The sequence below is a fragment of the Lipotes vexillifer genome, unplaced genomic scaffold, assembly GCF_000442215.2.
Source record: "Lipotes vexillifer unplaced genomic scaffold, Lipotes_vexillifer_v1.1 scaffold179, whole genome shotgun sequence".
NCBI lineage: Eukaryota > Metazoa > Chordata > Mammalia > Artiodactyla > Lipotidae > Lipotes > Lipotes vexillifer.
In genome coordinates, this window is record NW_006796798.1 from 862,836 (window position 1) to 885,856 (window position 23,021).

The window sequence follows — 23,021 nt, forward strand, 5'->3', positions numbered from 1 at the left end:
ATATATATATATGTTGGTGTACGGTATTTGTTTTTCTCTTTCTGACTTAACTTCACTCTGTATGACAGATTCTAGGTCCATCCACCTCACCACAAAAAACTCAATTTCGTTTCTTTTTATGGCTGAGTAATATTCCATTGTATATATGTGCCACATCTTCTTTATCCATTCATCTGCCGATGGACACTTAGGTTGCTTCAGTGTCCTGGCTATTGTAAATAGTGCTGCAATGAACATTGTGGTACATGACTCTTTTTGAATTATGGTTTTCTTTGGGTATATGTCCAGTAGTGGGATTGCTGGGTCATATGGTAGTTCTACTTTAAGTTTTTTAAAGAACCTCCATACTGTTCTCCATAGTGGCTGTATCAATTTACATTCCCACCAACAGTGCAGGAGGTTACCCTATTCTCCACACCCTCTCCAGCATTTATTGTTTGTAGATTTTTTGATGATGACCATTTTGACCGGTGTGAGGTGATACCTCATTGTAGTTTTGATTTGCATTTCTCTAATGATTAGTGATGCTGAACATCTTTTCATGTGTCTGTTGGCAATCTGTATATCTTCTTTGGAGAAATGTCTACTTAAGGCCTCTGCCCACTTTTAGATTGGTTGTTTGTTTTTTTGATATTGGGCTGCATGAGCTGCTTGTATATTTTGGAGATTAATCGTTTGTCAGTTGCTTCGTTTGCAAATATTTTCTCCCATTACAAGGGTTGTCTTTTCATCTTTTTTATGGTTTCCTTTGCTGGGCAAAAGCTTTGACGTTTCATTAGGTCCCATTTGTTTATTTTTATTTCCATTTCTCTAGGAGGTGGGTCAAAACGGATCTTGCCGTGATTTATATCACAGAGTCTTCTGCCTATGTTTTCCTCTCAGAGTTTTATAGTGTCCGGTGTTACATTTAGGTCTTTAATCCATTTTGAGCTTATTTTTGTGTATGGTGTTAGAGAGTGTTTTAATTTCATTCTTTTCCATGTAGCTGTCCAGTTTTCCCAGCACCACTTATTGAAGAGTCTGTCTTTTCTTCATTGTATATTCTTGCCTCCTTTAACAAAGATAAGGTGACCATATGTGTGTGGGTTTATCTCTGGGCTTTCTATCCTGTTCCATTGATCTATATTTCTGTTTGTGTGCCAGTACCATACTGTCTTGATTACTGTAGCTTTGTAGTAAAGTCTGAAGTCAGGGTGCCTGATTCCTCCAGCTCTGTTTTTCTTTCTCAAGATTGCTTTAGCTATTTGAGGTCTTTTGTGTTTCCACAAATTGTGAAATGTTTTGTTCTAGTTTTGTGAAACCTGCCATTGGTAGTTTGATAGGGATTGCATTGAATCTGTAGATTTCTTTGGGTAGTGTAGTCATTTTCACAATGTTGATTCTTCCAATCCAAGAACATTGTATACCTCTTCATCTGTTTGTATCATCTTTAATTTCTTTCATCAGTGTCTTATAGTTTTCTGCATACAGGTCTTTTGTCTCCTTAGGTAGGTTTATTCCTAGGTATTTTATTCTTTTTTGTTTCAATGGTAAATGGGAGTTTCCTTAATTTCTCTTTCAGATTTTTCATCATTAGTGTATAGGAATGCAAGAGATCTCTGTGCATTAGTTTTGTGTCCTGCTACTCTGCTAATTTCATTGATTAGCTCTAGTAATTTTCTGGTAGCATCTTTAGGATTCTCTATGTATAGTATCATGTCATCTGCAAACAGTGACAGCTTTACTTCTTCTTTTCCAATTTGGATTCCTTTTTTTTCTTTTTCTTCTCTGATTGCTGTGGCTAAAACTTCCAAAACAATGTTGAATAACAGTGGTGAGAGTGTACAACCTTGTCTTGTTCCTGATCTTAGTAGAAATGCTTTCAATTTTTCACCATTGAGAATGATCTTGGCTGGTGGGTTTTTCATATATGGCCTTTATTATGGTGAGGTAGTTTCCCTCTCTGCCCACTTTCTGGAGAGTTTTTAGCATAAATGGGTGTTGAATTTTGTCGAAAGGTTTTACTGCATCTATTGAGATGATCATATGGTTTTTCTCCTTCAATTTGTTAATATGCTGTATCATATTGATTTGCATATATTGAAGAATCCTTGCATTCCTGGGGTAAACTCCACTAGATCATGGTGTGTGATCATTTTAATGTGCTGTTGGATTCTGTTTGCTCATATTTTGTTCAGGATTTTTCATGTATGTTCATCAGTGATATTGGACTGTAACTTTCTTTTTTTTGCGGTATCTTTTTCTGGTTTTGGTATCAGGGTGATTGTGGCCTTGCGGAATCAGTTTGGGAGTGTTCCTCTGTCTACTATATTTTGGAAGAGTTTGAGAAGGATAGGTGTTAGCTCTTCTCTAAATGTTTGATGGAATTCACCTGTGAAGCCATCTGGTCCTGGGCTTTTGTTTGTTCGAAGACTTTTTTTTTTTTTTTCAGTACACGGGCCTCTCACTGTTGTGGCCTCTCCCATTGCCGAGCACAGGCTCTGGAGGCACAGGCTGAGCAGCCATGGCTCACAGGCCCAGCCACTCTGCAGCATGTGGGATCCTCCCAGACCAGGGCACGAACCCGTGTCCCCTGCATCGGCAGGTGGACTCTTAACCACTGTGCCACCAGGAAAGCCCTGTTGGAAGATTTTTAATCACAGTTTCAATTTCAGTGATTGGTCTGTGAATATTTTCTATTTCTTTCTGGTTCAGTTTCAGAAGGTTGTGCTTTTCTACAAATTTGTCCATTTCTTCCAGGTTGTCCATTTTATTGGCATATAATTGCTTGTAGTTGTCTCTCATGATCCTTTGTATTTCTGCAGTGGCAGTTGTTACATCTCCTTTTTCATTTCTGATTTTGTTGATTTGAGTCTTCTCCCTTTTTTTCTTGATGAGTCTGGCTAATGGTTTATCAAGTTTGTTTATCTTCTCAAAGAACCAGCTTGTAGTTTTATTGATCTTTGTTATTGTTTCCTTCATTTCTTCTTCATTTATTTCTGATCTGATTTTTGTGACTTCTTTCCTTCTGCTAACTTTGGGATTTTTTTTGTTCTTCTTTCTCTAATTGCTTAAGATGTAAGGTTAGGTTGTTTATTTGAGATTTGTTTGTTTTTTGAGGTAGGATTGTTTTGCTGTAAACTTCCCTCTTAGAACTGCCTTTGCTGCATCCCATAGGTTTTGTGTCATTGTGTTTTCATTCTCATTTGTTTCTAGGTATTTTTTGATTTCCTCTTTGATTTCTTCAGTGATCTCTTAGTTATTTAGTAGTGTATTGTTTAGTCCCCATATGTTTGTATTTTTTACAGTTGTTTTCCTGTATTTGATATCTCGTCTCATATTGTTGTGGTCAGAAAAAATACTTGATACAATTTCAATTTTCTTAAATTTACCAAGGTTTGATTTGTGACCCAGGATATGATCTATCCTGGAGAATGTTCCATGAGAACTTGAGAAGAAAATGTATTCTGTTGTTTTTGGATGGAATGTCCTATAAATATCAATTAAATCCATCTTGTTTAAAGTGTCATTTAAATCTTGTGTTTCCTTATTTATTTTAATTTTGGATGATCTGTCCATTAGTGAAAATGGGGTGTTAAAGTCCCCTACTATTATTGTGTTACAGTCAATTTCCCCTTTCATGGCTGTTAGCATTTGCCTTATGAATTGAGGTGCTCCTATGTTGGGTACAAAAATATTTATAATTGTTATATCTTCTTCTTGGATTGATCCCTTGATCATTATGTAGTGTCCTCTTTGTCTCTTTTAATAGTCTTTATTTTGAAATTTATCTTGTCTGATATGAGAATTGCTAATCCAGCTTTCTTTTAATTTCCATTTACATGGAATATCTTTTTCCATCCCCTCACTTTCAGTCTGTATGTGTCCCTAGGTCTGAAATGGGTCTCCTGTAGATAGCATATGTACGGGTCTTTTTTTTGTAACCATTCAGCCAGTCTATGTCTCTTGGTTGGAGCATTTAATCTATTTACTTAAGGTAATTACTTAAGGTAATTATCGATATGTATGTTCCTATTACCATTTCTTAATTGTTTTGGGTTTGTTATTGGAGGTCTTTTCGTTCTCTTGTGTTTCCTGTCTAGAGAAATTTCTTTAGCATTTATTGTAAAGCTGGTTTGGTGGTGCTTAATTCTCTTAAGTTTTGCTTGTCTGTAAAGGTTTTAGTTTCTCTGCCAAATCTGAATGAGATCCTTGGTGGGTAGAGTAATCTTGGTGGTAGGTTTTTCCCTTTCATCACTTTAAATATGTCCTGCCACTCCTTTCTGGCTTGCAGAGTTTCTGCTTAAAGATTAGCTGTTAACTTTATGCTGATTCCGTTGTATGTTATTTGTTGCTTTTCCCTTGCTGCTTTTAATATTTATTCTTTGTATTCAATTTTTGATAGTTTGATTAATATATATTTCAGCATGTTTCTCCTTGGATTTATCCTTTATGGGACTCTCTGCACTTCCTGGACTTGATTGACTATTTCCTTTCCCATGTTAGGGAAGCTTTTGACTATAACCTCTTCAGATATTTTCTCAGACCCTTTCTTTTTCTGTTCCTCTTCTGGGACCCTTATAATTTGAATGTTGGTGCATTTAATGTTGTCCCAGAGGTCTCTGAGACTGTCCTCAATTCTTTTCATTATTTTTTCTTTATTTGCTCTGTGGTAGTTATTTCCACTATTTTATCTTCCAGGTCACTTATCTGTTCTGCTACCTCAGTTATTCTGCTATTGAGTCCTTCTAGAGAATTTTTAATTTCAGTAATTGTGTTGGTCATCATTGTTTGTTTGCTCTTTAGTTCTTCTAGGTCCTTGTTAATGGTTTATTTATTTTCTTCATTGTGTTTCTGAGATTTTGAATCATCTTTACTATCATTACCCTGAATTCTTTTTCAGGTAGACTGCCTATTTCCTCTTCATTTGTTTGGTGTGGTGGGTTTTTACCTTGTTCCTTCATCTGCTGCATATTTCTTTGTCTTCTCATTTTGTTTAACTTATTGTGTTTGGGATCTCCTTTTTCCAGGCTACACATTCGTAGTTCCCATTTTTTTTTTTTTGTCTGCCCCCTGTGGGTGAAGTTGGTTCAGTGGCTTGTGTAGCCTTCCTGGTGGAGAGGACTGTGCCTGTGTTCTGGTGGGTGGGGCCTGGATCTTGTTTTTCTGGTGGGCCGGGCCATGTCCAGTGGTGTGTTTTCGGGGTATCTGTGAACTTAGTATGATTTTAGGCAGTCTCTCTGCTAATGGGTGGGATTGTGTTCCTGTCTTGCTAGTTGTTCGGCATGGGGCATCCAGCACTGGAGCTTGTTGTTGGTTGGGGGGATCTGGGTCTTACTGTTGAGATGGAGATCTCTGGCAGAGCTCTTGCTGATTGATATTAATTGGGGCCAGGAGGTCTCTGGTGTTGCAATGTCTGGAACTTGGCTCTCCCACCTCAGAGGCTCAGGCCTTGATACCAGGCCAGATCACCAAGACCTTGTCAGCCACACAGCTCTTATGCTGTAACCTCAGAGCCAGAACAGTACCCAGCACATAGGAGACAGTTAATGAACATTTGTTCAATGAATAAGTGAACTGTCTTGGTAAATATGTGCAGTGACCTGAACTTGAAGGCCTGACTGTCGCCTTTCTCTAGATGAGAAGTTTTAGATTTATTCTCTTGGGCACTAAACAGTTGAACCTAAAATGGTCTGTTGGAAACACGTTTCTACTTAACCAAGAAATGGCTTTAAAAGGAGCAGCACAGAGATGTCTCATGAGGAATATAGTCTCACAGTCAGGTCACTCCCAGGCCCCGCCTGGTGTCCAACTCACCCCCAGGGTCATGACTTAAGGGCCTATAATATTTCTTCTTATCCGTTCTTGGTGCTTTATCTCTCTCTTTCTCTCTCTCTCTTTTTTTTTTTTTTTTTTTTGTGAGGTGCTGCCTTTTACACTGTTCTGGACCTTTCCACTGTTTCGTGTCCTGGCAGCTTGGGTCTGTGGATTAGTGGTATGTTTTATAGCTTCATAGTTATGTCACATTCATGGATGTCTTATATAAGTCCTAGGCAATCTTGAAAACACAGATTATCTATGTTTATAAACTGTGGGGAAATAAATCCCACTGATGCTGAGTGCCCGATTTCTAGCCCTTTCTAACATGATAGACAGAGGCATAATCACAGCACCTCGTTAAGTCAGTAAATTGAGAAGAATTTGCTCAATACCATGAAATAATTTGCCCAATACCATGTTTCTAAAATGTGTGTGTTCATATGTGTGTGTGTAGTAAAGAGTTTGGTTTTGCCGAAAGCATGAATTGGCCTTTGCCTTTAGCTTCTGGGAGAAAAAAATCCATTACAACCTGATGAATGTCCTTGTTTAGGGTGAGTGCTAGTCACATTAGGAAGACCAATCACGTGACTGAGTGAGGGACTTTGGGTCACATGGTGTCACTTGACCTGGGGATTGAGACATCCACATGGTCAATCAATCAATCATCCCAATGTAACAAAGTCCCTATAAAAACTCTGGACACTGAAGCTCAGGTGACCTTCTCTGGTTGCCAATACTCTGTGTGTGTTGTCACATGTCAACACGAGGAGGACACCTTGTCCTGACTCCTAGGGAAAAAGACAATGTAAACTTTGTGTTTGAAGACATCAATTTCTGACTTATATGTCTTGTCCTTTGGCTTATAGTAGTATGTATCCTTTGCTGTAATACACCATAACTGTGACTATAAAAGGTTTCTGTAAGTTCTGAGAGTTCTTCTAGCAAATTATTGAAACTGAGCATGGTTTTGGGAACTCCTTGAACTTGAAGTTGGTGTCAGCAGTGAGAACAGTCTGGTGAAGGACTGTTTCCTCAACCTTTTTAGTTTGGCCAACACAGGGCAATAAGTGTATGTGTACATGCATAAGTATGTGTGTGTGTATAGTACAACACTGGCATACATTTCTTATAATGAGAACAGCTGAAGGCTATAATATATTAATAATTCTTAGATATTTTTCTCCTTGCATGTTTAAATTCAACCTGCTGACTGTGAGATCTTTCCTACTGGCCTTTTATTCCAAAACCAAACTCTGACCCCGGTATGGGTATCGTATTCATCTCCATGTACTTTGTATCCATCTGCAGTTCCTGTCAGTCTGTGTTGACTTTGCCTGCAACTCTGCTTAAAGAAAGAGAGTGAATTCACAGAAATGTTTTTTCCCTACTAAGATTTGGGACCCCATAAATCATGGTGACAAGAAATGTGATGATGGTCTCTTTCTGTTCTTGAGGAGGTAGGAACAGGAGAAGCATGCAGGTTCTGATACGGTTTTGTAATTTTTACCAGTGGTAGCACCATCAGAAGGATTCCAGCAGGCTAGCTCTTCAGCCCTAACCAGGTAATTCTCTACTTGAATGTTCCTGCAATGAAAATGCAGAGACATCCACCAGTGTCACTCAGGCCATTTAGTACCTGCTGTGGAACTCCTGGCAGTTAACAATGAAATTGTCAAGATTTCCTTTTTGCTCCCTTCCAAGCAGGCAGGGCATTGTTTTTATCTCCTGGTTTAGCACATGGATCAATCCTTTTGTACATGATTGGTGGCACTGTGCATGTTTTCAGAAACTGTCTGACTTTATACCTGGCAGACTGCCTTGTTGAGAAGTAGTTCTGCAAATGAGAAAGAAGATATGCAGATTTTCACATGTCCCCACATTGAATTATAAGGCAGTCAGAAAAGATTGCCATTTTATGGCCTGGTATTTGGTTTTAGTCATTTTCATTCTTAGATATATTCCTTCCAGAAATTAAATTTTAAAAGATTATTTAAAAATATTGGTATTTTGCAGATTGTGCTTGACAAGAGAGGGGAGGAGACATGTGACAAGGTGGTCAAGTGGGAGGAGAAGGAATACCTAGTAAGTGTTTTAACTCCTGTGAAGCTTGATGTGTTGAATGGTATATATTTCATTTTCCAATAATACTTTATTTAAAAAGAGTCAATCCAGTTTGTTTTAATTCCTGCCTTGAGGCCATTCACAGGGCATTCTCTAAGTAAAGCACTTTGTATGCCTCCATGCACAAAGGTAGAGGGGTTGTGCCTCAATTAACCTGTCAGAAAACCTTTGTCAATGGACTATCCATAGTAAAAAAAAAAAAAAAAAAAAAATTCCATTTGTCTATGGACTATCCATAGTTAAAAAATTCTAAGATTTGGCAGTCAACACATGTGTAATAGTATATGGGTATAGTAATTTTGAGAGACCTGAAAAATACAGATTTATAACAGAAAAAATTAAAACGTGGATCTTGGTTTGCTGAAGCTAGAAGAGTCATTTACGTTGAAAGGAAGCCCCAGTAAAATTAAAATTTGATTTATTATATAAATGTTCATTTTCACCTAACTTATTTAGGATTATGTCTACCTTATAAAGAAAACTTGCCTTTGAATTTAATTTCTGCACCATGAAACAGATTTAAGTACATCCCATAGATAAGGTTTACTTGCTATGGTTTTAAAAAAAGAAAATGCTCAGTGCAAAGATTCACACAACCTAAAGGTTTTGCCAAACTTAAAATGCTAATTAAAAAATGAGCTCAATTCCCTGACTAAAAGAAAGAAATTAGTGTAAAACTACTTAAAGAATTCTCCACACTTTGGCATCTTAATATGGAGTCCACGGATGGTGTTTGGGGCATCCACACATGAAATTATATAGAATATTGTGTTTGTGCATATGTGCATTTGGAGGGGAGGTGGTCTAGTGCTTTGTCTCTTAGGGCTTAAGCACTACTCTGAGTTTAGATGTGGGGCAGAGAAGATGCTGTGGCATTTCTGTGCCTACTCATTCTAGGATAAAGGCACAGCCAGAACCCTGTGCTGATCCTTTTCATTTTGGAGATTCTATTTCCAGAATTATAAGATATACCTCAGTTTGGTCACAAGGTAAGTACTGGGGCTTCCTCAGCTGTGTTGCTATCACTTTTTTCCAATTTACCAGTGGGCTTTCTAGATTATCTTGAAGTTGTATTTAGAATCTGGGTAGTATTTTTACTGAATACATTTCTAAGTTATTAGGGAGAAACTCTGTGTGTGTGTGTTTCTTCATGTCTGAAGACTAGTAGGTGTTGAAAAGATGTGTACTGAGTAAAAGACAATGAATAATCAATGTCAAAATGAGTGAATGACCAAATATTTAGAATTATGTAATTTAACTTCTTTTTTTAGTGTCATAATTTATTTATTCATTTATTTACAATTTTAATAAAAATTAATTGGGGCCTATTATATTCTTGGACCTTGGCTGAAATTCAGAGATTAAATAACTCCTCAATCTAAAGAAGGGGGTGGGGGGAAAACAAATAAAAAGGCGTGTAAATTAACTTCTTGAATGAAGCCCTTGCTTGGTTAAAACAGGAAATTTAAAAAGGGGATTGAGGGGCTTCCCTGGTGGTGCAGTGGTTGAGAGTCCGCTTGCTGATGCAGGCAACACGGGTTCGTGCCCTGGTCCGGGAAGATCCCACATGCCGTGGAGTGGCTGGGCCCGTGAGCCATGGCGGCTAAACCTGCGTGTCCGGAGCCTGTAGTCCGCAACGGGAGAGGCCACAACAGTGAGAGGCCCACGTACCGCAAAATAAAATAAAATAAAATAAAATAAAATAAAAAGGGGATTGAGACAAGGCTTTTTCTGTTCCCACTGTGATCCTCTGCAGGAGAAAGACACCCATCCACACTGGTCATCAGTGATTTTGAAAACAAAATAAAATAAAATAAAATAAAAAGGGGATTGAGACAAGGCTTTTTCTGTTCCCACTGTGATCCTCTGCAGGAGAAAGACACCCATCCACACTGGTCATCAGTGATTTTGTGTTCTCATAAAACCTTTGGGGAAATGGTATTTTTTTTGTTTTTGTAATTTTAGCTATCCAACTTGATAAAGTCAGTCTTCAAATATATTGTGCTTGGTCTTTTCTGGATAACTTGAGTGGACCCATGGGTATAGCAGCCGGTTTGGTCTCTTCCACGTTGATTTTGAATATCCAGCAAGACCCCGAGTGCCTCACACGTCAGCCAAGGAGTATGCTAAGATTATCCGAAAGAATGGCCTGGAGGGACCTCTATAGGAAGGGTGGCTGGGCAATTTCACCTGGAGAAGGGGCCTCTGCTCTCGGAAAGGAAATCTGCTTTGGTAGATCCTTCAGACATCCTCAAGTTGCCTTTGTAATAAATAGGTCCTACCAGCTGATCCGTGATCACGAAGTCTGAATATGTAATGCCTGGGGATGTATTTAATGATGGCTTTTACTCTATTTGTATTTGATCAATGAAGCTTTTTAAAAAAATAGAATAGAAAACCACTGCAATTGATTTTTATATTAAGAAATCAGATGGACTTGGAAACTTCAATTTAAATCCTTAGAATTTTTCTAGAAAAAAATAATGCAAAATTTATAAACACAGTGTGCTCATGATTTGCAACTCTAACAGCAGAACACTTATTATAAAAATACTTGTTTATGAGTATATTTTTTTCTATTTACATAAGCTATTCTTTGCTTTTGTAGGTCCATTGGCATGTGTTCCATAACTTTCTACTACTTAATCTAGTATAAAAATCAAAATTAAAAGTTAGTCCCATTGTATCGTTATGCATTCTGTTCACCAAAGGGATTAACTGATAACCTAGTTAATAAAATGGATTGGTTGATATATTTGGCACATAGTTTACCTATGCATGAACTTGTACATCTTTCTCTTGCCTGATAAACTTTTGGAAAATAAGAAAGTAATAAAACAAACCAGAATGTGAATGGCAAAAAAGAGTATTTGAGCATTGATGTTTAACAGAAATTGGATTCCTACTCTATAATCACACCAGATTAAAAGCAGAAGAATGAGCAGGGCATGGTGTCTACTTTTGGATATTTTTAAAAATTAAGGATCCGGGGCTTCCCTGGTGGCGCAGTGGTTAAGAATCTGCCTGCCAATGCAGGGGACATGGGTTCAAGCCCTGGTCCAGGAAGATCCCACATGCCGTGGAGCAACTAAGCTCATGCCCCACAACTACTGAGCCTGCGTTCTAGAGCCCACAGCCACAACTACTGAAGCCCGTGTGCCACAACTACTGAAGCCCACGTGCCTAGAACCTGTGCTCCACAGTAAGAGAAGCCACCGCAATAAGAAGCCTGAGCACCGCAGCAAAGAGTAGCCCCTGCTCTCAGCAACTAGAGAAGACCTGCGTGCAGCAGCGAAGACACAATGCAGCCAAAAATTAAATAAAAGAATAAATAAATAAATTTATATAAAAAAAAATAAGGATCCGTCAGAACATTGATGACAGCCAAGAAATAAATACATGAGTTAATTGACTTACATGAGTGTAAACAAAGGAGGGGAGGATTTCTTACCTCGGTGGTTGAAATGCCTGAGGTGTATGTGAGGTTGCTTGGACTTGGACATTTTACTCAGCTTCCTCAGTGGGGGTCAGTAAGATATAGGGCTCCCTCTGGACTTCCTGTCTTCACTCCATCACATCTTCCACATATGTGGATTTTGTGCCCTCACATCCATATTTAAGTAATATTTACTAAACTTTCATGTGTCTATCCGGCTTGAAGAGAAGAGGTAAGTATTATCACCCCATTTTTCAGACTGAGAAACTGAGGCTGCACTGATGTGAATCTTCCTCAAGTCACATCAATGCTTGTTTACTGGACCTGGCACCTCCTTGATATCAGCTCTGTTATGGCCAGCACAGTGTAGATTGTGGTGTCATCGAAGTCTTCTCTGCATTTTTTAAAAAGTAAAAAAGAAACAAGTGTGTGGAGGTACTTTATGCAGGAAGACATAGGGAAGGTGGTTTTCTATATTCTCCTTCTGCTTGCCTGAGGAAATGGAACATACTTTGCCATTCTCTTAAGGCTTTGGCCCCGAGCGGATGCTCTGCCATTTTTAATAAAAACACTGTGGTCAGTTTCTGGATTGTTTTCATGTTCATAATCAGGGAATTATTTACAGCAAAGTACATTCTCTCAGTAACTTTGGACAGGGTGAGAAAGAAACCGTCATAGTAGTTCAATAAACGTGGATGCACTGGGGAAAATTATATTAAAATTAAAATGGTATACATAGGAATTTCTATTACATCTTTGCCACTCGTTTGTTATTTTTATTGTTTAATGAAACATTATCTCACAATTTGTGTTCATTTTAAAAGCACATTTCCAAATCTTATTTCATTCTTCTCCTATCCAGCCTGTCTTTTTCATTTTTACCATGCATCTTATTTACAGTTTATCTGCCCTCCTTATATTATCTTGCAAAACAACTGAGTTTTCCTTTTAATTAGGATGTTTCTTTGAATACTACTTATCCTGCAGCACATATTTACAAGTTTTACAACAATACAAATGAGCATTGTATTTTTGTTACCAAAACTAGAAAATTAATATTCTTTCTGTAAATAAAATGATCTGTCACGTCTGGTCTACCAAGTGAAACAAACAATCTAGCATCAGTGGTTTGGCTGCCTCACAGTGCTGTGGCCTCCACAGATCTCTGTTGCATTTGAAAGGCCAGCTTTTTGTCCTAAGAGATGGATCAAACCAAAGGTGCTTCTCTAATTAGCCCTGTAAATTAAAATTGCCGTAGGTGGGGGACCTTCAAGATGGCAGAGGAGTAAGATGTGGAGATCACCTTCCTCCCCACAAATACATCAGAAATACATCTACATGTGGAACAACTCCTACAGAACACCTACTGAATGCTGGCAGAAGACCTCAGACTTCCCAAAAGGCAAGAAAATACCCACATACCTGGGTAGTGGAAAAGAAAAAAGGAGAAACAGAGACAAAAGAATAGGGACAGAATCTGCACCTCTGGGAGGGAGCTGTGAAGGAGGAAAAGTTTCCACACACTAGGAAGACCTTTCACTGGCAGGGACGGGGGGTAGGAGGGGCGGAAGCTTCGGAGCCACGGAAGAGAGCACAGCAATAGGGGTGCAGAGGGCAAAGTGGAGAGATTCCTGCACAGAGCATTGGTGCCAACCTGAGAGGCTTGTCTGCTCACCCACCAGGGCAGGTGGGGGCTGAGAGCTGAGGCTCAGGCTTTGGAGTACGAATTCCAGGGAGAGGATGGGTTGGCTGCATGAACACAGCCTGAAGAGGGCTAATGCACCACAGCTAGCCCGGAGGGAGTCCAGGAAAAAGTCTGGACCTGCCTAAGAGGCAAGAAACTGTTGTTTCAAGGTGCACAAGGAGAGAGGATTCCTTCCCTGTCTGCCCACAGAAGGCAGAGCACCGCCTAAATGAGCTCCAGAGACGGGCATGAGCCACAGCTATCAGCTTGTACACCAGAGACGGTCATGAAACGTTAACGCAGCTACTGCAGCCACCAAGAATCCTGTGTGCAAGCATAGGTCCCTATCCACCCCCCCCCCCCCACTGCCAAATGGAGCCGGTGCAGCCCACCACTGCCAGGGTCCTATGATCCAGGAACTACTTCCCTCGGAGAACACACGGCGTGCCTCAGGCTGTTGCAATGTTATGTTGGTCTCTGCTGCCGCAGGCTCGCCCTGCATTCCAGTTAGGACTACCATACCCCTCCCTCCCCTGGGCATGAGTGAGCAAGAGCCCCCTAATCAGCCGCTGCTTTAACCCCCTATTATCTGGGCGGGTAACAGATGCCTAAGGGTGACCTACATGCAGAGGTGGGGCGAAAACTAAAGCCGAACCCCAGGAGCTCTAAGAACAAAGAAGAGAAAGGGAAATTTCTCCCAGCAGCCTCAGGAGCAGTGGATTAAATTCCCACAATCAACTTGATGTACGCTGCATCTGTGGAATACCTGAACAGACAACGAATCATCCCAAAATTGAGGCAGTGGACTTTAGGAGCAACTGTAGAATAGGGTTTGATGTCTGTGAATGATTTGTTTCTGATTTTTATGTTTATCTTAGTATAGCTTTTAGCGCTTCTTATCACTGATGGATTTTTTTATTGGTTTGGTTGCTCTCTTTCATTTTTTATTATTATTAATTAAAAAATTTTTATTTAAATAAATTTTTATTTATTATTTTTCTTTCTTTTCTTCTCGCTCTTCTTCTGAGCCATGTGGCTGACAGGGTTTTGGTGCTCTGGCCTGGTGTCAGGCCTGAGCTTCTGAGGTGGGAGAGCTGACTTCAGGACATTGGACCACCAGAGACCTCACAGCACAAAGTAATATCAATTGGCGGAGCTCTGCCAGAGATCTCCATCTCAATGCTAAGACCCAGATCCACCCAACCAACAGCAAGCTCCAGTGCTGGATGCCCCATGCCAAACAACTAGCAAGACAGGGACATGACCCCAACCATTAGCAGAGAGGCTGTCTAAAATCATACTAAGTTCACAGACACCCCCAAAACACAAAACTGGACACGGTCCTGCCCACCCCAAAGACAAGATCCAGCACCTACCCACCAGAACACAGGCACTAGTCCCCTCCACCAGCAAGGCTACACAAGTCACTGAATCAACCTTATCCACTGGGGGAAGACACCAAAAACAACGGGAACTACGAACTGCTAGCATGTAAAAAGGAGACCCCAAACACAGTAAGTTAAACAGAATGAGAAGACAGAGAAATATGCAGCAGATGAAGGAGCAAGGTAAAAACCCACCAGAACAAACAAATGAAGAGGAAATAGGCAGTCTACCTGAAAAAGAATTCAGAGTAATGATAGTAAAGATGATCCAAAATCTCAGAAATACAATGGAGAAAATACAAGAAATGTTTAACAAGGGCCTACAAGAACTAAAGAGCAAACAAACAATGATGAAGAACACAATCAATGAAATAAAAAATTCTCTAGAAGGACTCAATAGCAGAATAACTGTGGCAGAAGACTGGATAAGTGACCTGGAAGATAAAATAGTGGAAATAACTACCACAGAGCAGAATAAAGAAAAAATAATGAAAAGAATTGAGGACAGTCTCAGAAACCTCTGGAACAACATTAAACACACCAACATTCAAATTATAGGGGTCCCAGAAGAAGAAGAGAAAAAGAAAGTGTCTGAGAAAATATTTGAAGAGATTATAGTCAAAAGCTTCCCTAACATGGGAAAGGAAATAATCAAGTCCAGGAAGTGCAGAGTCCCATAAAGGATAAATCCAAGGAGAAACACACCAAGACACATATTAATCAAACTATCAAAAATTGAATACAAAGAATAAATATTAAAAGCAGCAAGGGAAAAGCAACAAATAACATAGAAGGGAATCCCCATAAGGTTAACAGCTGATCTTTCAGCAGAAGCTCTGCAAGCCAGAAAGGAGTGGCAGGACATATTTAAAGTGACGAAAGGGAAAAAACTACAACCAAGATTACTCTACCCAGCAAGGAGCTAATTCAGATTTGATGGAGAAATTAAAATATTTACAGACAAGTAAAAGTTAAGAGAATTAAGCACCAGCAAACCAGCTTTACAACAAATGCTAAAGAAACTTCTCTAGACAGGAAACACAAGAGAAGGAAAAGACCTACAATAACAAACTCAAAACAATTAAGAAAACGGTAATAGGAACATACATATCGATAATTACCTTAAGTAATTACCTTAAGTAAATGGATTAAATGCTCCAACTAAGAGACATAGACTGGCTGAATGGATAAACAAACAAGACCCGTACATATGGTGTCTACAAGAGACCCACATCAGACCTAGGAACACACACAGACTGAAAGTGAGGGGATGGAAAAAGATATTCCATGCAAATGGAAATTAAAAGAAAGCTGGAGTAGCAATTCTCATATCAGACAAAATAGACTTTAAAATAAAGACTATTACAAGAGACAAAGAAGGACAGTACATAATGATCAAGGGATCAATCCAGGAAGAAGATATAACAATTATAAATATTTTTGCACCCAACATAGGAGCACCTCAATACATAAGGCAAATGCTAACTGCCATAAACAGGGAAAGCAACAGCAACACAATCATATAGGGGACTTTAACAATCCAATTTCACCAGTGGACAGATCATCCAAAATGAAAATAAATAAGGAAACACAAGCTTTAAATAACACATTAAATAAGATGGACTTATTTGGTATTTATAGGACATTCCATCCAAAAACAACAGAATACATTTTCTTCTCAAGTGCTCATGGACCATTCTCCAGGATAGATTATATCTTGGGTCACAAATCAAGCCTTTGTAAATTTAAGAAATTGAAATCGTATCAAGTATCTTTTCCAACGCTATGAGACTAGATATCAATTAAGGGGAAAAAAACTGTAAAAAATACAAACACATGGAGGCTAAACAGTACACTACTAAATAACCAAGAGATCACTGGAGAAATCAAAGAGGAAATCAAAAAATACCTAGATGCAAATGACAATGAAAACACGATGACCCAAAACCTATGGGATACAGCAAAAGCAGTTCTAAGAGGGAAGTTTATAGAAATACAATCCAACCTTAAGAAACAGGAAAAGTCTCAAATAAACAAACTAATCTTACACCTAAAGCAACTAGAGAAAGAGAAACAACCCCCCCCCAATTAGCAAAAAGAAAGAAATCACAAAGATCAGATCAGAAATAAGTGAAAAAGAAATGAACAAAATGATAGCAAAGATCAATAAAACTAAAAGCTGGTTCTTTGAGAAGATAAACAAAATTGATAAACCATTAGCCAGACTCATCAAGAAAAAGAGGGAGAGGACTCTAATCAATAAAGTTAGAAATGATAAAGAACAAGTTACAACAGACACCACAGAAATACAAAGCATCCTAAGAGACTACTATAAGCAACTCTATGCTAATAAAATGGACAACCTGGAAGAAATGGACAAATTCTTAGAAAAGCACAACCTTCCAAGACTGAACCAGGAAGAAATAGAAAATATGAACAGACCAATCACAAGCACTGAAATTGAAACTGTGATTAAAAATCTTCCAACAAACAAAAGCCCAGGACCAGATGGCTTCACAGGCGAATTCTATCAAACATTTAGAGAAGAGCTAACACATATCCTTCGTAAACTCTTCCAAAACATAGCAGACGGAGAAACACTCCCAAACTCATTCTACAAGGCCACCATCACCCTGATACCAACACCAGACAAAGATGCCACCAAGAAAGAACAGTACAGGCCAATATCACTGACGAATATAGATGCAAAAGTCCTGAACAAGATACTAGCAAACAGAATCCAACAGCACATTAAAAGGATCACACACCATGATCAAGTGGAGTTTATCCCAGGAATGCAAGGATTCTTCATTATATGCAAATCAATCAATGTGATAAACCATATTAACAAATTGAAGGAGAAAAACCATATGACCATCTCAATAGATGCAGAAAAAGTGTTCGACAAAATTCAACACCTACTTATGATAAACACTCTCCAAAACTAGACATAGAGGGAACCTACCTCAACATAATAAAGGCCATATATGACAAAACCCACAGCCAACATCATTCTCAATGGTAAAAAATTGAAACCATTTCCTCTAAGATCAGGAACAAGACAAGGTTGCCCACTCTCACCACTATTATTCAACATAGTTTTGGAAGTTTTAGCCACAGCAATCAGAAAAGAAAAAGAATTCAAAGGAATCAAAATTGGAAAAGAAGTAAAACTGTCACCATTTGCAGATGACATGATACTATACATACAGAATCCTAAAGATGCTACCAGAAAACTACTAGATCTAATTAATGAATTTGGTAGAGTAGCAGGATACAAAATTAATGCCCAGAAATCTCTTGCATTCCTATACACTAATGATGAAAAATCTGAAAGAAAAATTAAGGGAACAATCCTATTTACCATTGCAACAAAAAGAAAATATGTAGGAATAAACCTACCTGAGGAGACAAAAAACCTGTATGCAGGAAACTATAAGTCACCAATGAAAGAAATTAAAGATGGTACAAACAGATGGAGAGATATACCATGTTCTTGGATTGGAAAAATCAACATTGTGAAAATGACTCTACTGCCCAAAGCAATCTACAGATTCAGTGTAATCCATGTCAAACTACCAATGGCATTTTTCACAGAACTAGAGCAAAAAGTTTCACAATTTGTATGGATACACCAAAGACCCTGAATGGCGAAAACAAACTTGAGAAAGAAAAACAAAGCTGGAAGAATCAGGTGCTCTGATTTCAGACTATACTACAAACCTACAGTAATCAAGACAGTATGGTACTGACACAAAAACAGAAATATAGATCAATGGAACAGGATAGAAAGCCCAGAGATAAACCCACACACACATGGTCACCTTATCTTTGATAAAGGAGGCAAGAATATACAGTGGAGAAAAGACAGCCTCTTCAATAATTGGTGCTGGAAAAACTGGACAGCTACGTGTAAAAGAATGCAATTAGAACACTCCCTAACACCATATACAAAAATAAACTCAAAATGGATTAAAGACCTAAATGTAAGACCAGACACTATAAAACTCTTAGAGGAAAACATAGGCAGAACACTCTAAATCACAGCAAGATCCTTTTTGACCCACCTCCTAGAGAAATGGAAATAAAATGGAAATAAAAACAAAAATAAATAAATGGGACTTAATGAAACTTAAAAGCTTTTGCCCAGAAAAGGAAACCATAAACAAGATTAAAAGGCAACCCTCGTAATGGGAGAAAATAGCTGCAAATGAAGTAACTGACAAACGATTAATCTCCAAAATATACAAGCAGCTCATGCAGCTCAATATCAAAAAAACAAACAACCCAATCCAAAAATGGGCAGAAGACCTAAATAGACATTTCTCCAAAGAAGATATGCAGATTGCCAACAAACACATGAAAGAATGCTCAGCATCACTAATCATTAGAGAAATGCAAATCAAAACTAAAATGGGGTATCACCTCACACCAGTCAGAATGGCCATCACCAAAAGTCTACAAACAATAAATGCTGGAGAGGGTGTGGAGAATAGGAAACCCTCCTGCACTGTTGGTGGGAATGTAAATTGATACAGCCACTATGGAGAACAGTATGGAGGTTCTTTAAAAAACTTAAAGTAGAACTAACATATGACCCAGCAATCCCACTACTGGGCATATACCCTGAGAAAACCATAATTTAAAAAGAGTCATGTACCACAATATTCATTGCAGCACTATTTACAATAGCCAGGACATGGAAGCAACCCAAGTGTCCATCGACAGATGAATGGATAAAGAAGATGTGGCACATATATACAGTGGGTTACTCAGGCATAAAAACAAATGAAATGGAGTTATTTGTAGTGAGGTGGATGGACCTGTAGTCTGTCATACAGAGTGAAGTAAGTCAGAAAGAGAAAAACAAATACTATATGCTAACACATATGGAATCTAAAAAAAAAAAAGAAATTGTTCTGATGAACCTATGGGCAAGACAGTAATAAAGACGCAGATGTAGAGAATGGATTTGCGGACACAGGGAGTGGGAAGGGTAAGCTGGACGTGGTGAGAGAGTGGCATGGACATATATACACTACCAAATGTAAAATAGATAGCTAGTGGGTAGCCTCTGCGTAGCAGAGGGAGATCAGCTTGGTGCTTTGTGACCACCTAGAGGGGTGGGATAAGGAGGGTGGGAGGGAGATGCAAGAGGGAGGGGAAATGGGGATATATGTATACATATAGCTGATTCACTTTTTTATAGAGCTGGAAGTAACACACAACAGTTTAAAGCAATTATACTCCAATAATGATGTTAAAAAATTAATTAATTAATTAATTTAAAAAGTGTCAAAACAAAATTGCTATAAGTTAAGGTGAGGAAAAAAAAGTCCACCAGCCAAAACCCTATGAGCCCTTGTAGTATTTTAATTCATCTTATTTTTAATTGCTTTTTTTAGCATTTGAGAACAGAATTGATTTGCTATTGCCTGTCAAAGAAACAGAACTTGTATTCTTTAAATGGAAAAACAGGAGTTGTTAATTATACTTAAAAATCCATATACACTGTACTTAGATGTCTTGAAGCTCATCTGAGGCTTGTATAGCACGTTTTATGTCTGTTTTATCTAAGAAGAAACTTGGATATCACATTGATGGATTGGATCTACTTGTATTTCTCTCTACCTTCCTTCCTTGATTTTTTTAAAAAAATGACATTGTGAACACATGTTATTAACATCCTGGGGATCACTTTTAAAGAATTTTTTTTTTGATAGTTTTCATTTTAGGGTAAGTCATTTCTGAATTGCTAAAAACATGCAGAAAGTAATAGTATTCCCTTTTCAGTTTGATGTATAGGACTTTCGTAACTCCTGCAAACAACACCAGGAAATGTCCACTTAAGTCCTCTATTGAATGAGCAGTACAATTTCTTATTAAGAAACCCATAAACTAAGGCACTGGCAACCCTGGTATTTGGCAGTGGAGTGCCAGTCAGGCTTTTGTGGTCTGGGAATATGTTTTTGGCCTGTAGTTTTTAATTATTTTTATGAACGAGAGAGTAATGAATACATTTGTAATATATTGAAAAAATTCCCCAGCACTTGCTGACCAAAAAGTAGATTTATATGATAATCCCCAAACATCAATTCTATTGCTTGGAGCAAGGCAGAAAGAAAATAGAAGATTGAGCTTCATTATTGAAAGAGCAGAATAAATCAAAACTGATGGAATTATACTGTTTAATTACTAGCAATACTCCTTACCTGGAGAACACATATTCATCACTGATCATGATATTTTAGGCTCCAGTTGTCCTGGGAGGGATATAGTACAGAGCACAAAGCATGATGAGCCTTAAAGAATGAAATCAGAAGACATTTTGACATGGAGACACTTTATGGTGGGCTTTAGAATTATGGGTTACAGCAGCAGGAAGGGAGAAGAAACCTTATAGACTGTGGCAGTAGGTGAGATGGGGAGATGGTGGAAGCACTGGGTTAGATTCCCAATGGTGAGAGTTAATGAGTGTCTCTTGTGGAGAGTAAATGGAGCCCATTGTCCCAGGATTTCCCAGGGTCTCTAAGTGTCACCTGACCCATGACTGTCTTATGTGATTTTGCCTGAGTGATGGTATTGGTACCTGTTTCGAGGCCAATATAGTGTAATCATTAAGAGCCAATTCACCCGCATTTAAATCCTGACTCTGACATGTACTAGCCAAGTGACATTAAGTACCTTACTGGGTGTCCCTGAGCCTCAGTTTCCCTATCTGTAACACGGGCTCCTCATAAGGCTGTTGTGAAAGTTAAACAAGCCGATCGATGTCACATGTTCAGAGAGGTTGGGCACAATGAGTGTGAGCCATTATGTTTAACTTTCATACTTGTTCACTCCCTCTGGTTCCTGCAGAGTTTTCTGCTCTGGGAACTTGTGATTCACCATCTCTCCAGTGTTTTGTGGCAACACTTTTCCCTGTTACCTCAATTGTCTGATGGATCTAAGAAGAATTGTTAATTTTCAGTTTGTTTGACTTTCTTCTTGTCCTTAGGATGGGAGCAATGACTTGCAAGCTCCTTACATGTTGGACTGGAAACCAGTCAACATATTGGAATGGCAAACCAGTTGCCATTATTTTTATAATTATTAGAAGTGAAGGTTTCTAGCAGCCTAATCAGTACATATTTATTCAACTAAACTGTGCAGTACATTGTAGAGATGCAGTACTGCAGACAAGACAGTTCTCTAAAAGAAGCTCATGGTCTGGTTTGGGAACTAGGAGAGGGACATGAAATGATAACAAATGATGCTGGGTGAATTTTCCAGATGCTAAGAGCGGAGAGAGTTCTCTGCTAGATGGCATGGTCGGATATGACTCCATGGGCAAGGAAAATAACGTAATATAAAAATAATATAATATAAATATTACATGTAAAAATACAGAGGTGGAAAGCATACAGCTTGTTGGAGGTGGGAGGCAGGGTCTACTCCAGCTCTCCTTAGGGGAGAGGATGGGCAGGTTGGGACCAGAATGTGGAGAGTCTCTGATGTTCTTTAGAGACTTTCTGGTTTCCTCTTAGAGCAAGGCTAAAGATTTCTGGACAGGATGGTGATGATTTAAAAGCAACATGTTGAAAGATGGCACAGAACTGGGGATGTAGGAACCAGATAGAAAGCTTCTTTGCAGAAGAATACAGTTGATGTGTTAAGGGCCCTGGTTAAGGTGGGAAGTGCATAAGTGAACAGTTAATGTATAAATATAATTAATGTATCAAAAGTACTCAGGAACTGAAATGCAACATGGTCCCTTGGATTGAGTCCTGGAACAGAAAAAAGGACATTAGTGGGAAAACCTGGAAATCCAAATAAAGTCTTCAGTTTAATTAATAGTACTTTACCATTGTTAACTTCTTAGTTTTGATAAATATTCCATGGTTATGTAAGAAGTTAATATTAGGGGAAGCTGGGTGAAGAATATAAAATTCTCTGAACTCTCTTTGCAACTCTTTTGTAAATCTAAAATTATTCCCTCACCCCCCGGCCCCCACCAAAAGTTTTAAAATTGTACGTAGGAAGAGTTAATATATTCAGAGTATATATTAGCTATAGAAATATAAGCAATGTATATGGAGATGATGGAGATAAAAGATAAGAAAGAAATAACCACTGTTAATGTCTTGATATTTCCTTTTATCTCTCTCTCTGGGTTGTGGTATGAAAATTTTTTCCTTCTTTATAATTTGTTCCTAAATTTCTTCCCTATCTTCTGTTTTCTTTTATTATTAAAACTTTTTTTTTTTTTTTTTTTTTTTTTGCGGTACGCGGGCCTCTCACTGTTGTGGCCTCCCCCGCTGCGGAGCACAGGCTCTGGATGCACAGGCTCAGCGGCCACAGCTTACAGGCCCAGTCGCTCTGCGGCATGCGGGATCCTCCCGGACCGGGGCGTGAACCCATGTCCCCTGCATCGGCAGGCGGACTCTCAACCACTGTGCCACCAGGGAAGCCCTATTAGAACATATTTTTAAAGACAAATGTCAGTGGTCAGATGATTCACTGGGTGTTGGAGTAATGGACATAGATAAGCCAGTGATGACTGTAAGGAAACAATGATACAAGTGACAGAAATTGACAAGTATACACTTCACTCCTT

General features: G+C 38.6%; 1 protein-coding gene across 1 annotated transcript in view; it reads left to right on the top strand.

The window, feature by feature from the left end:
• The window catches only part of LOC103080649 (cytosolic beta-glucosidase-like), a 108,274-nt gene extending 98,187 nt beyond the window's left edge, over nucleotides 1-10,087 (top strand). Inside the window, 2 exon segments of the mRNA XM_007469001.1 lie at nucleotides 9,886-9,942; nucleotides 9,945-10,087. Of these exon segments, the coding sequence (XP_007469063.1) occupies nucleotides 9,886-9,942; nucleotides 9,945-10,087 (200 nt within the window).
• Nucleotides 10,088-23,021: the final 12,934 nt, after the last annotated feature.